Source organism: Gobio gobio (genome assembly GCF_949357685.1).
Source record: "Gobio gobio genome assembly, chromosome: 6".
Classification (NCBI taxonomy): domain Eukaryota; kingdom Metazoa; phylum Chordata; class Actinopteri; order Cypriniformes; family Gobionidae; genus Gobio; species Gobio gobio.
In genome coordinates this window covers 45668054-45683229 of record NC_137102.1, presented here as the reverse complement: position 1 = coordinate 45683229, position 15176 = coordinate 45668054, and the positions used below count along the sequence as shown (strand labels likewise).

Below are 15176 nucleotides of genomic sequence, written 5' to 3'. Positions count from 1 at the left end.
CTTTCAGCTTCAGAATCATGAATATTTTTATTCTGCTGTCACCATTGTCCTGTACATTGGGTTACCAGCACCAAGTCCAAGCCTATTCATTTCCACCCCTGACACAAAAAAAAGAGTAACCCCTGACACGATGTATAGGAGTATCGCATGCTTTGATGAACTCAACAAACTCAAGCCCCTCTTCTCTTATATCGAAATCCTCTTCAATTTCTCTTTAAAAATTCTCTTTCTGTGTTCGTCAATACGCATGCGTCAAGGGTTCAAGGGGTCAAGGGTTACTCTTTTAGCGCAAGTCAACTTGCGTACCGGTGACCGCCGGAAGCCAGTTATTTTATTCTATAAAGTTTTAAATATGGATATTTTTCTTACACAAATGCACCACTTCGCTTCAGAAGGCCTTTATTAACCCCCCAGAGCTGTGTGGAGCAGTTATATGATGAATAGATGCACTTTTTTGGACTTCAAAAACAAAACAACCATTCACTGCCATTATAAAGTCTGAAAGAAGAATGTCATTTACACCTAGGATGATTTGAGGGTGAGTAAATCATGGTCTAATTTTCATTTTTTGGTGAACTTATCCTTTAAATCCATGTTTTATATAAAATTGTATTTAATGAAATTACATCAAAAGTAACTAAATGACAGAAAAATGAATTAAAAATGATTAATTAATCCCTTACTTTACTTTTCCAAGGGAAGGAATTACACTCAAAAGCAACCTGGAAAATTGGTAAAGTGTTAAGATTTGGATAATGTGCAAATCTCAATGGCAAAAAGTGTTGTCCTAATCAAACTGAAGAGACCTTATTTAGAGCAGCACCATGACGGGTATGAAAGTGAGGCTGTGAGGGATAGACTTGCCATGTTTTCAATGGCATCCACTGTAAAAAAAAAAAAAAAATTGTATACAAACACTTGAAATAAGAGTACAACCCACTGAAGAGATGCATGTCCATCCCTCACAACCTCACTTTCATTCCTGTTAAAAATCAAAGATGGCGCCGCTGTGAATAAGGTCTATTCACCTTATCTATGCACGGAACCACTGCATGTTGGTGAATAATTTCAAAGCATATTAAGAGACAACTTATTAATATTATTTGTAAAAAGCATCAAATCAATGCTTAGAAACCTTGCTCTTTAAGTTTTTAGTGTTTTAAGTTGTGAGGGGGGAAGTGGGGCGCCAATAGGAATCTCATTTGAAGAGCCAAAATGGTCAGAAATGGCCCAGCTGATGAATGTGGGCCTAGAGCCTAAAACTAATATTTCACTAATATTATGTCCACACAACAATTTTATTTGAGACTGAGCTAAAAAAAAAATCACAAAAAATGATTTTAATGCAGTGTACAGATTATTGTTTGAAAGATAATGAAATCAAAATACCTGTTCAAATAATAACATTGAAAGTGATTTGTTTTGTTGAAGGACTGGGTATAGAATGTGAAGTGTAGTGTCATGTGTTAAGGGATTGAGTGAGTTTCTGTAAGTGCAGAGAGCTGACTTTTAGAAGCGTGTGATTGGCTGATCAGAGCTCTGACCTGCAGCATTTAAACAACTGAAGTGGAACAGATTTAAATAGATTTAAGAGTGCTGATGCTTCTTAGAAAAGCACCTAACCAAGGTCTCCACAATGTGTGTGTGTCTTTAAGAAAGTATTTAAAGGGAGGAGTAGGTTTAGCAATAAATAGCAGTGATCCTGAATGAATCGATAAAGTGTCTCAGCTCTTCTTTCACTGCAGTTACATTCAGAGTTTGTGTGTTGTCTGACTTCATCATGGAGCAAATCTACACGCAGAGCCATGAAGAGTTTGAAGTGTTCACCACTGTGCTGTCTCCTCAAGGTTAGTCATCTTTTCATGCTCTCTTTTTTATCGTTTCTGTTTAATTTACATTTATAATTACAGCAAAATGATTGAATCTTGCAGTTTGTCGAAAGAGAGTGATATTCCAGCACCAAGGAGAAATGGTAACACACGTTCTCATCTGAGCTGTAGCAGGATTTGATACAGCAGTTTTTAAGCTGATGGTGAAATCAAATTATGTTTTTTGTGTGTGTGTGTGTGAGATGGTTGTGGCAGCAGACTACAGTGCAGACTGTGATGAAGAGGTGTGTGTCCGTGCTGGTGAGGTCGTGTTGCTGCTGTATCAAGAGAATGCTGACTGGTGTTACGTCCGACTTCAGAACGGAAAGGAGGGATACGTGCCTACAGCCTGCTTCACTCAGGTATTCATGCACACAAAAAACATTCAATGCACAAATTATACACTACATGGCCTACAGTACACCTGTATGTATGTGCTAGTTGAGCATTCAATTTCAAAACCATGGGTGTTTTTAAAAGAGTACTTAAGCATGACTAAGTCCAAACTGAATGTAGTGTTTTCTGACACTTAATTGCATGTTATTTGCAATTACCTGAAAATGTATTATAGTTTACTGTATACATTTATATTACTTAAGTACATCTCTATATGTGATTTCATAGTTACGTCTATTGAAATATGGTAAAAAAAAAAAAAAAAGTGTACTGACAAGCATTTATGGTAAACTAAAATAGTTTTTAATATCAGTTTTGTATATCATGCATTAAATATATTTGTGCTTTTGTAATGGTGAAGTTGCAATTTAGTACATTTAAAATATATACATTTTTAATATGATATCGAATAACGCTGCAGTGTCATTATAATAAAGTACTTTAAATGTGCTTTACTGTGTTGGTCAACATAAGTGTACTTTAAAGCAAGACAAAAGATTATTAAAATGCAATTATTTAAAATGTACTTTAAAGTAAAACCTTTACCCCCGGTTTCACAGACAAGGCTTAAGCCTAGTCCTAGACAATCATGCGTGTTTGAGCTGTTTTAACGGAAAGCAGTATCTTAAAATATGTCAGTTCCATTGTTTTGTCTCAAGATGCACACCAGTAATTTTTTCTCTAAGGCACATTCATAAAAACTACTTAAATGTCCTAATTGAACCTAGGCCTAATCCTGGCTTAAAGGTGCACTATGTACAATTTTTTCAGTAAAATATCCAAAGACCACTAGGCCAGTGTTATATATTTTGTTCAGTTGAGTACTTACAATATCCCAAATGTTTCCAACTATTTGTAAATCGTGAGAAAATTGCTATTTTAACCAAGGAACTGGGACGTGTGAGGAAGTCGCCTGTCAATTGCGTCATATCTGCGTATTATCCTCGGTTTCCGGTTTTATTTTGCAGAAACGCTTTACTCTTACTACAGTGTGCAACAAGTGTCATAGCAGCCGCCTAGCGAACGCACAGAGTAATGTCGTAACATAATTTTCAACACACTCAGATGTATTTAATATGATAAAGGGAGCTGCGTTACCTCATACTCATGACCGGAAAAGCGGAAGTGGCGCCAGCTACTGTGGCATAATAAAAGTCCCGCCGGCGACTATGCCATAATAAAAGTCCCACTGCTCGCGAGGCATGTGTTCCGCTCTTCTTATTAACAATCGCTCCAGCGGCCTTGCTCAGCTCCCACAACACTCGGTCCTGCTCTGCTTCATACTGCAGTAACGTTAATAATCACATTCATGAACATGATTTCTGCCTGAGTCCTATCCCGATTCTTTTTCACCGGCTTCAGATTCTGCGCTCAAACGTCATCAAGCTAAGCCTTTGTTTTGAATAGGCGACCACTAGTGGACGGAAAAGTTACATAGTGCAGCTTTAACCTGTCTGTGAAACCAAATTACCACAAAAGGCACTTTTTAAATGTGTACGTAAGTATGCTAAGAAACATTGATAAAAGTGTACAGTTAAGTGGCCTTTTACTTCATTAATATACTATATGCAAATCTTTTTTTTTTAATATATATTCTTCGTCTCCACCCATTTCTGCTATGAAAGGTTCTAAAGGCTTTCAATTTCCAGACATTACTTTTGCAAACTGAAAAAAAGATTTTGTCTCAAGATGCGCGCCAGTAATGTTTTTTTCTAAGGCACATTTATAAAAGCTACTTAAATATCCTAAGGCCTAATCCTGGCTTAGTCTAAACCCTGTCTGTGAAACAGGGCCTAAAACTATTATATAAATGCCTGGCTTAAAACAAATGTTGCTCTACGTGCCCAAGATGTTTACGCAGAACTGTACGTGTTTATGTGTGTGTAGCAGCAGGAGCCACTGAAGCCCATCGTGTCTCAGGAGCCGCAGAGATCCATGCAGGAGTCGTCCAATAATCGGAATGGCTGTGCAGGGTGAGAGCTTGTGATGTTTTGCAACTTATTTGTTTTGGTTGTACTGTGGGATCATTGGTGTTTGTATCCCTAGAGGGCGCTCTCTGAAACTGCTGCGGCGGGCGTCTCTGTCAGGGGTGCCGGGTTCACCTCGATTACTTCAGCGGCTGCTCTCTCGTCGACGTAGTGACGGACATGCAGTTCGTTCGGTCGGCTCCATAAATCCAGCATTTAATCCTGACTGAAGCATCCACACTTAAAGCTCAACCTTTCCCTTCTAAATGGGTCACAGAGCAGCAGAAACTAGGACAGCATGACACTAAAAGTTCAGTCCGTATGCAGCTTCTTCTTTGTGGAGGAAAACGGAAGTTCGGTGTCCTGATTAGGGGTTGGGGCCAATTTGTGGGATTGAACCTACTACTGGTATCAGGAGTTTTTACTATTTAGGTTACTGCCCCACATGTAAATACTGTATGTAAATATTGTGATTTTGATTAAAAAGACATTTGAACGTCATTACACTATGGGGACATCACACCCTTCGCCTAACAATATATTTGTTTGAGTGTACGTGTGTTTGTGTGTATTACATACACAAATATTATATATATATATATATATATATATATATATATATATATATATATGTAATATCTTGCTGTAGGCATATCACATTATCCAATAACGTAAAAGATGCCAGCAGATGAAAGGTTTCACTTGTTGCCAGTTTAGGTTGAGTTGTTTGTAATAATGGATTGCTGCTCTTTGCTTTGTTTTTAGAGAATTCACGTGCATGGAATAAAATGAGCATCTTATAACCACTGGAGCACTATTGATTCCCCTGCAACGACGTCTTAATAGAGGAACAACTAAAAGTTGTGGAATATACCCTACAGTTTTATATTATCCTAGTATGAATGCTGTTAAATTATGATTTAACTGCTTGGTGCTGTTGAATTCTTATGAGCTTTTATTTGTAGGACGTTGGCACGGAGCTCTGACTGCTGCATAATTTTATGAAATGAAAAGTAATTTTGTAATTCACAGCCTGTCTATAATCGTTATCACTTCATAACGAGGATGGGGACAAAAATATATCAACACTAATGAGGTAATGCATTACAATTAGGTTCAATTTGCGAATGCATTAAGTATCATGAACTAACAATGAACAATTTTTACAGCATTTATAAATCTAAGTTAATTTTAATAAATGCACTATTGTTCAATTTGTACACAGTACATTAATGTTAATTTTTACAACCTTAAAAATGAAAAGTGTATTAGTATACACCACCGTTCAAATGGCTAGATCAGTAAGATACTTTTCAGCATGGATTCATTAAAATGAACAAAACAAAAATTGTACCTGTTTTCTACTTTGATCATAAATGTTTCTTGAGCACCAAATCGGCATATTAGATTGATTTCTGAAGGATCATGTGACAGTGAAGAGTGGATTAATGCTAAAAATTACGCAATAAATAAATTACATTTTAAACTAAAATAGAAAAAAAGTTATTTTAATTAGTCATATTTTTTCTCGTCTTATTAAACTTATTAAACTTATTAACTTATTAAACAAATCAAACATTAAAAAAGTCTTACTGACCCCAAACATTTGAACAGCAGTGTATGTAGAATTTAAAATAAACCAAGATGAAAAGTACTGTTCATTGTCATTTTATGTTAGTATGAAATTCAGTGTTAACAAGTGTTACCATAATAGTGCTGTCAAATCGATTAAGTGCGATTAATCACATCCAAAATAAAAATTTGTGTATATATTTAAGAAAATTATATATACAGTTAATACATGCAAATATTTCTTAATGAGCGTGTATTTATATATACATAATTATACACAGTAGTACACACACGTATATTATGTAAACACAAACTTTTATTTTGAATGCGATTAATCACGATTAATCGATTTGACAGCACTAACTAAAACTGATGTGGTCCATTTGTGACCTATTAGAGATAATAGAAAACCACTAGCTTTGTGTGACAAAGTGATTAAGAAAGTGACCACATCGTTTCATACAGATGGAATAACTTTATTGTTGTTAGGCTGAAAATTAATCAAGCATGCAAACAGCAGATTCCTCAGCTGTGTAGAAACATCCAACTGTTTTATTGAAAAACAGAGGAGAAACAATCCAGAAGGGGGAAAAAAACAGATTCAATATCTGTACAGATGAAAGTATAATACAATATATACCACTATTGTACACTGGAATACAATATATCAGGAGGGCAGCAGTCACAGAGAATCAACCTGCACTTGAGTCTGTGTTAAATGAAGCAGTAAAACATCTCTTTTGTGCTGCTCTTCTTTACACCAACAATATCAATTATGTTCAAGAGCTAATAAACACGCCCACACAGAAAAGTGCTCTGGTATAGATGTTGCCGACTTAAAAAAAAACAACCCAATCTTTTAAAAAGCAAAAGCTCATCAGGCCTCTAACATCATCATGCTTCACTTGGCCTTTGACCAAAGTCAGGCCTTGTTCCAATACTCCAGTTTATCCTTCTCTGAACCGGATCCTCGGCCGTACGGCACCATTGAGTGAAGTGTGTCACGCGCAAACACTGCAGATCAGAGCTGGGGAGGGTAGAAGACTTGTTAAGGCTGTAAATAACAGGTTTGATCACCTGTTGTTGTTTTTTTTTTTTGGCAACATCGTGTTAAATGCAACAGCTCAGCAATAGATATAAACGGAGTTCAACAACCTCTAGGATTTTCCATCTGTTTTATGTTCTACCCAGTGACCGAAAACACAAAGATCAAGAGCTCAAGTAATCAGTTTTACTGTAAATGCGTTGCCAAGGTGACGAGAAAAAACTGTTTAGAACAGAATGTGGATATTGTTTTTTTCTGAACTAAAACGAAACCATTAAACCGTCCTTGACACACATTGCCCTATACTTCAGCATTTTAATATGACCTAACACAGCTAACAATATTACTTTAGCGCTGAAATCAGAATATCCTGAAAATATCACCAACTCTGCTACTTTCCATTTAGATTTTGCCAAAATATACTTTACATTCCGATACTAAGTACACTTGTATGTCTTATACTGAGCAGTGTTCAAAGAAGAAAGGACATGCAAAAGGGCACAACAAAACCAAATAAGCCTGAACGACTCTCAACAGGTTTCTGAGCTCTGAGTGTGTAGTGGGACGTTTAAGTAAATGTGAAATGCTGCTAGAACTCTTTTCCAGGCTTTTACCGTGTAGTGTTCTTTGGATAGACAGCAATGCATTGTGGGTAATACAGGGTAGAGAAGTGCAAAAGAGGACTACATCACTGAGCTGACACCTGGTTTGTTCCACAGGCCACTACTAAGTGCACACAGGGTTGAGTTTAGGCTCAGTGAGACAGTTAAAGTTTCAAATTGGATTGTGAATAATTAGGTTGCAATTATGTTAATAACAGAGCCGTGAATCCAGCAATGAGGGTCAAAGTGCACTTGGATTATACAAGCACTATGCATCTGCATACTAGCAAAGCTCTAGAGTGATTTTAAAGGGATAGTTCACCCAAAAATGAAAATTCTGTCAATTTACTCACCCTCGTGTCAATGTCATTCTGACTTACTTTCTTCTGTGAAAAAGATATTTGTAAAAAGTGCTTTTTTTGTCCATACTAAGAAAGCCAATCGGGTCCTATGTTACTTCATTATATGGACAACTACGGTTCAAAATATCTAGAAGAAAGTAAGTTGTTCAGGTTTGGAACGACATGAAAATGAGTAAAAGAATAACAGAATTTTCACTTTCAGTTGAACCATCTCTTGCAATAAATTAGTGTGCACCATGTATATATTTGAAGTGGATGAAAGCGACACTCAATACCGTAAATAATCACTCCAAATTTCACATCTTAAGACTTTGAGAATATTTAAGGAATGCGTTTTACACTAAAAAGACGCATACGTCAGTAAATCGGCTGCACCCTCATTTGTTAGTCGGATCACAGTGTGTGCGTATGTGTGTTATGCCAGGAAGCTCACTCTGCTGTAAGGGTAATGAAGCATCATGATTGGTCCATGGGCTCAAAGGTGCTGGGAGGCTCCGCCCCATGACTCTCCATCTCCTCCTGTTTGTCAGGAGTCTCTTCTTCCTCCCCATCATGCCTTGCTGTTGCTTGTTGTCGCAAGTGTTTGTCCATGGACGCCTGTATGTTTGAGACCATCTCCTGCAGACGCTGCCGCTGGGCCTCGATCACGGCGGGCTCCAGCCCCATGCCGCGGCCCTCACGTAAAGTGAGCATGCCTGGTGCCACGCGCACCAAATCCTCCCCGGACAACGTCAACCCTTCGTCGCGAACGCTGCTGCTGAGATCCACACCACTGCTGTGTTGCCGCCTGATTGGTGGGTGTTCAGGAGCGGCGGAACCCAATGAGTGACCTTTGCCCTGGAAGGCAGTGACGTTCTGCTCTTTCTTTCGCACCGCACCGCCGGCGCCCAATCGCAGGCTGTGGGCAGGGCTTCCCTCGCGGCTACGGGAGGCTGCGTCTGAGCGGAGTTGGGAAAGGGCCTCCTGGACGAGCTCCTCCACGTCAGGGCCCACTGGAAAATGACCGGCCGTGTCCACACACAGCTCCAAGCGCTCCTCTGATGCATTAAACACAAATGTCTTACCCAACAAGTGGGGCAGTGTGCAGTGCTTCCCATCCAACAGACCTTAACACAGAAATACAGAATATTAGCTTCATACAAAAAAACATGCATTATGATATTACATACTTGATAAATTGCTAATTTTGCTACTTGATTGCTTCATTAATTACAACACAGTTTTTATTTTATATTATTAACACTCTATTGTAATTTTTTTGCACAAATGTTATTATACTTATTTGCACAATTTCTCATTGTAATCAATAAAGGTAGAGGTAGTGCAAAGCAAACCATTTAAAAAAATCATGTTTGTATTGTCAATTTAATTTTACAAATGTATACTATCCTTAAATACGGTAACAATATATATCACAATATACACATTTTAGTGGAACAACAATACAAAGAAACAAAACAGAAATATGTTTTGGACTTGGTAGGCCTATTACTATGGAAGCTTGTTGGTGCCACAGAATAAAGCTATTTAAAAGATAATTGCGACTTTTATCTCGCAATTCATATGTTTTTCTGTGAAATTGCGAGATATAAAACTCACAATTCTGATTTTTTCTTGCAATTGCGAGTTTAAATCTTGCAATTCAGACTTTATATCTCGCAATTCTGACTTAACATCTCGCAATTCTGACTTTACAACTCACAATTCTGACTTTACAACTCGCAATTCTGACTTTATAACCCGCAATTCAGACTTTATAACTCACAATTCTGACTTTATAACTCGTAATTCTGACTTTATAACTCGTAATTCTGACTTTATAACTCGTAATTCTGACTTTATAACTCACAATTCTGACTTTATAACTCGTAATTCTGACTTTATAACTCGTAATTCTGACTTTATAACTCGCAATTCTCACTTTATATCTCACAATTCTGACTTTATATCTCACAATTAATGACTTTATATCTCGCAATTCAGACTTTATAACTCACAATTCTGACTTTATAACTCGTAATTCTGACTTTATAACTCGTAATTCTGACTTTATAACTCGCAATTCTGACTTTATATCTCACAATTCTCACTTTATATCTCACAATTCTGACTTTATATCTCACAATTAATGACTTTATATCTCGCAATTCAGACTTTATAACTCACAATTCTGACTTTATAACTCGTAATTCTGACTTTATATCTCACAATTCTGACTTTATAACTCGCAATTCAGACTTTATAACTCACAATTCTGACTTTATAACCCGCAATTCAGACTTTATAACTCACAATTCAGACTTTATAACTCACAATTCTGACTTTATAACCCGCAATTCAGACTTTATAACTCACAATTCAGACTTTATAACTCACAATTCTGACTTTATAACTCGCAATTCTGACTGTATATCTCACAATTAATTACTTTATATCTCACAATTCAGACTTTATAACTCACAATTCTGACTTTATAACCCGCAATTCAGACTTTATATCTCACAATTCAGACTTTATAACTCACAATTCTGACTTTATAACCCGCAATTCAGACTTTATAACCCGCAATTCAGACTTTATAACTTGCAATTCGGACTTTATAACTTGCAATTCTGACATGGCTATCAGGTTTTACACAAATTTGTGGCATGAGTCCTGCTGTCATGAAAGTAAATATAAAAGAGAGAGACCAAATACTTAAAACATTCTGAAATTTATTTTAATTTTTCCAATTAAACTTTTCACTTAATTTGTTATGCTGATCATATAATTTGTAATGAAAAAAAAATATTAAATTAGAAAAATGCATCAGCTTTTTCACTAATGTTCTCTGAGTATAGAGTCCCAATATATAATTTTTACTATATATATATATAGAAATCAAAATGTTATTATTTTTATAACTATTAACTGCATTGCATCTCTCAGCCAGTGGCAGAATAAACAAGATTCTGGGTTAACAGAGGGTCAGTTCTGCACCACAAAGCATGGAAATTATTCTGTATTTTTAGGAATATAGAATCAGTTTTAATAAGAGCAATTGATCAAATCCCATCCTATTGGTAATAGCTCTTTCGCAAATGCTTTTGGCAATAGCCTGTGCCATGCCAATAAAGCACAATTTGGAATTGTATAAACTGAATTGAAACGGTGTGTGAGAAAGAGGAAAAATAACAGACTACCCATGTCTTTCTTCACAATATTGTAGAATACTCCTCCTTGCTGGAACAGGTGAGGCAGTTTCTTAGCATAAGACCAGACATCTTCACCTGGAAGAGGAAATCAAAATCAGATTCAGGCCTCACATACAATGTTTAGGCATAATACAGAGGTACATTTTTTATCTAGTAATCAATGACTACTGATGAAAGAGGGCCAAATCTCAAAATTACAGAAGTAGAATTCTGTAAGTTTGTATCATTCATTCCAGAGACAAAAAGACGCACACACACTTATGTAGACGCTGATTCTAGTATGAGACAATCTGTCCTACTGTAATTCAATATCACTTAGAAGGGTGTGTCTTACCCATGAGTGCTGCCAGGAGACAGAGTGATGACATCTCAAGGTCAATGTTGTCCTGAAGTTCCCTGCTACTGGTGCGACTGAGGTGTGGGTCAGAGTGAGCGTGCGTTTGAGGCGTGTGAGTGTGCGTCTGGGGCGTGTGAGTGTGCGTCTGGGTCATGTGAGTCTCGGGTGAGCTCTCTTTCAGCGCTTCCACAGAGATGCGGTCGCCATGCTGGAGTGCCACGGGCTGGTTCTGGTCCTCGGGGCGTGGTGGGGGCAGCTCTCTAGGCGGGAAGCCGTGTCGGATACACAGCTGTCCGGGCGACAAGTTGAAAACCTGGATGATGGAGTTCTGGAGATCACTGTAGGTGGTGTGCGGCTGCAGCGTAAGCATAGCCTGCCGGCCATCGCTGGTTGTTACACGTATCTTCTTCTCACCGCTGGTGGGTGGCACTTTGGTGGGTGTGGGAGGAGCGGAGGATGATGAAGAGGAAGGAGATGACGGGCGAGGATCCTGCTGGCGCACGCGGTCTGTGCTGCGGCGCTGGGAGAGGGCTGCCTGCTCGCTGATGCTGTGCTGCAAGACCCTCTCAGTTTTGCTCATCACCAGCTCCTCCTTATGCAGGGTTTTGCCCTTCTGTCCCGTCAGGATGATTTTAGTAGGAGGGCGAGTGGCCGATTCACTCGCTGCACTCCCGTCCTGCACGTGAGCACCTTCGATGGCAACTGGATTGTATTCGTCTTGGCTCCGCTTGGCAGTGTGATGCAAAATGGTGTTCACAACTTTTTGGACTAGGATTTCGCTGCCAAACTCGCCAGGGAAGTGCTTCGTGACAAGTCGCATTGTCACGTCATAAACGTTACTGTTGAGCGTCTGATCCGTTTCATACTGGAACCAGTAAACAGTCTCCCGCACCACACGGCCGGCCCACTCCAGAGTGATGGGGAAGGCTTCAGGAAGATTTTCATACTCCTTCCCCTCCCAGAAGTGCTTGAACCCACAGCCGCACTTCCCACCCTGCGAGCGAGTGTTGGTGCGGTCTCCGTCCAAATAGACTACAGAGCCGTCGCCACGAACGCGCCGCACCGAGGTTCCGTGACACCAGGTGCAGGCTGCGAGCGAGCTGAGTTTGAAGTCGGGCACCAGCACATCCTTTTCTGGGTTATAGGAACAAACCAAACTATTCAAAGGAAAGCTGTAGTTCTTGTCCGCTCGCAGCGTCCCATGAGTCGACTTGGCCAAGTTGTAGAGTTTCCCTCCCGGAATGAGCCACTCTGCTGGCACGTGGAGTTCTGAAAGGGCATTGCAGACGAGGCAGCGGTGGAGACGGCCCTCCTGAACGGATTTCTTCGCAGCTTCTGTGACCTCCTCCGGCTGCACACCGATCACGCCAGTGCGTCGATATATGTACTGGTGGACGTCGGCGACAAGAGCGGGGTGGATGCCGTGCTTGTCCATGAAGACGTCCTCCATTGCGCCTACAAGACGCAGCAGGTACTTATCCTGCAGGCTCCGGTCACCCCCGATCACACAGCTTCCACTGGAGTCCAAGCTCACGTATTTGCGAATGAGCTCTTGAGGAACACCCCATGCTTTCGGGAGCAGCGCAGCAGGTAAACGGGGCAGAGCCAAGCCCTTGATGCCCACAAGGGGCAGATAGTGATTTCTGCCAGAGCTGCTCCAGGCGATGCAGATGGGTTTGTTCAGAGTGCCATCTTTTCCTCGACAATGCTCCTCTGGAACCAATCCAGGCAGGAAGGTGGCGGAGTAATCGCCCGAGCTGCGCATGCCGCTCAGTGAGTCCAAGAGGATTATGGGTCTGTGCAGTACATTTGCCAGGCCGAATATGTGGATGTTCCGCAGGCCCAATGGAACGCCTTCTGGAGGGACAAACAACGGGTCACACTCGTTAATGATGTCTTCCCATTCTGCGGCATCTATAAAGTCCTGGAAAAGAGCTTTGTAGCGGTCAAGGTTCTGATTGAAATTGAGTTTTAGGTTCTCTCGAAGGGCATGCCAGAACAACTCACGTCCAACTAACGCCCTGGACACGGCGTGGACCAGGCAGTGTCCGTCTCCATCCACATGCACGGGAATAAGACACTCTCTATTCAAGTTTGCTTTTTTGATCTCCTCCAAAGTGTCATGCAGGTAGATCAGGCTCCCTGACCGGTCCCGTCCATAACCAACAGTGGATACATGCTCTTGCTCGATAAGAAAGGCACGGTCCCCAAGAAGGGAGCAGTCAAAGATGTCTCCCTGGTTCATTTCCTTCAAGAGTTTGGCAGTGCCCGTCTGTTTGTCCATGCCATAGCGGGTGAGGATGGGTGACAGCAGCTTGCAGTGATAGTTAGACAGTCCCATCACTTTCACCAGCTCAGAGCCCTTCTTGGGAGGGCCTGGCACACCCAGCAAAGCATTTCTCAGCAAATTATGAAGCACTACATCTGGGTCAGTCACTTCCTCCACATTCGCGAGATTCTTCTGCTCGTGTCTCTGGCCGCACTCCGTGCACTCGATGCTCATGGAGGTGTGTGCGGGGAAGAAAAGCTTCGCCTGGCACTGCGGGTCCGGGCACATCCCGCATAAAATGCGTCTGTCCTTCTGCTTTGAGCCCGGAACCAACGACATAGTCCAATCTGATATCTCTTCTGACGCAGCGGTTTACAAAAGCATCGCTGTCTAATCAGTGACGGCCGATAGAAAATTATGTCAGCTCACGCAGTTTCTGTTTTCCAGTAACAAACACAACACGGAAGCGGTTCTGTAACACAGTGTGACCCTGTGGGCAGCACACGGCATGCTGGGAATTGTTGTTCACTATCGTCACAGGTCTAGAGGTCTTGCAACGACATTATTTAAAAAAAAAAATAATAAGTCAAAAGCTTTGTAATATTATACAAAAACGATTGAGTTGTCTTTTATTTATTTACTTTACTACCGGCTGGGACGAAGACATATTAAAAAAGTGACTTTGACAAAACTACAATATCCACAATACAAAGAAGGACAAGCGTTGTGTTGTGTTTATCGAGTTCCGCAGTCTTCAGGTCGTGAGAATAAACTGCAGTTGGTTTAGATCAATTTCTTAAAACATAGATGTTTCTTTCTCTTTCTCTGTAACAGATGAATGCTTAAAGTTCACTTGCTAAAGAATTCAAATGAAATGTTGCGATATGGCAAATTATAATTATTTTTTATAATGTGATCTAATTTTTATCAATTAAATTATTTTATCATTTAGATAATTATTATTTATTTGTATTTTTCTAACAACAGTAATGAGCTCAGTAACCTAAGCAAATAGTTAATGGTAGTTCTAAAATTAGCTTTACAAAGAAGTTTAAATTGTTATTTCCATTACAGAATGCTATTAAACCTAATGCATCATCTGCCATGTGGAGGAAATGTTCATAACTCTCAGAGAAAAAAATGTCACCTTTAAATAGAATCTTCATAATGTACGTAATTTCCAATCAATCATTAATTTCGAACGAATTATGCAAAAACATAAAAAGTAGGCTACACAAGACACACAAAAAAAGCAGTCTTACAAAGGAGTTGGAGTTTATAAAAAAAAAAAAAAAAAAGTCCATTAGGCTACAGAACGCCATAACATCCATAACATAAAAACAATACACAAATCATAATACATGTGGAGGAAATGTTAATGACCTCATGTGATGTATTTTAAACATTGAGTAAACCAACCATGAAGATAATTTTTTTCTAAAAATCCACATAAAGGATACGTAAGATTTGTATTTATTTTATTATTACATTTGTTAATTTTAAATTTTTTTAAAAAAAGAAATTACACACACACGCACGCGCGCGCGCGAAATGATGCGTGAAC

At 39.5% G+C, this 15176-nt stretch overlaps 2 protein-coding genes across 2 annotated transcripts; one reads left to right on the top strand and one right to left on the bottom strand.

Moving 5' to 3' along the window:
• Nucleotides 1-1583: 1583 nt before the first annotated feature.
• LOC307127278 (uncharacterized protein) lies at nt 1584-5036 on the top strand. The gene is made up of 5 exons (XM_079818411.1): nt 1584-1847; nt 1932-1972; nt 2072-2230; nt 4152-4237; nt 4311-5036. The coding sequence occupies exons 1-5, from the start codon at nt 1781-1783 to the stop codon at nt 4459-4461; spliced, it is 504 nt and encodes a 167-aa protein (XP_079674537.1). The 5' UTR covers nt 1584-1780; the 3' UTR covers nt 4462-5036.
• A 1225-nt stretch (nt 5037-6261) lies between these two features.
• vcpip1 (valosin containing protein (p97)/p47 complex interacting protein 1) lies at nt 6262-14088 on the bottom strand. The gene is made up of 3 exons (XM_079820362.1): nt 11341-14088; nt 10995-11081; nt 6262-8918 (listed from the first exon to the last, which is right to left on the bottom strand). The coding sequence occupies exons 1-3, from the start codon at nt 13949-13951 to the stop codon at nt 8269-8271; spliced, it is 3348 nt and encodes a 1115-aa protein (XP_079676488.1). The 5' UTR covers nt 13952-14088; the 3' UTR covers nt 6262-8268.
• Nucleotides 14089-15176: the final 1088 nt, after the last annotated feature.

Coding starts and splice junctions, on each gene's coding strand:
- vcpip1 (XM_079820362.1), bottom strand. CDS start 13,951: ATGTCGTTGGTTCCGGGCTCAAAGCAGAAGGACAGACGCATTTTATGC. Junction 11,082..11,340: donor TCTCCTGGCAGCACTCATGG/GTAAGACACACC, acceptor TTCCTCTTCCAG/GTGAAGATGTCTGGTCTTAT. Junction 8,919..10,994: donor TATTGTGAAGAAAGACATGG/GTAGTCTGTTAT, acceptor TTCTGTGTTAAG/GTCTGTTGGATGGGAAGCAC.
- LOC307127278 (XM_079818411.1), top strand. CDS start 1,781: ATGGAGCAAATCTACACGCAGAGCCATGAAGAGTTTGAAGTGTTCACC. Junction 1,848..1,931: donor CACTGTGCTGTCTCCTCAAG/GTTAGTCATCTT, acceptor TGAATCTTGCAG/TTTGTCGAAAGAGAGTGATA. Junction 1,973..2,071: donor TCCAGCACCAAGGAGAAATG/GTAACACACGTT, acceptor TGTGTGTGTGAG/ATGGTTGTGGCAGCAGACTA.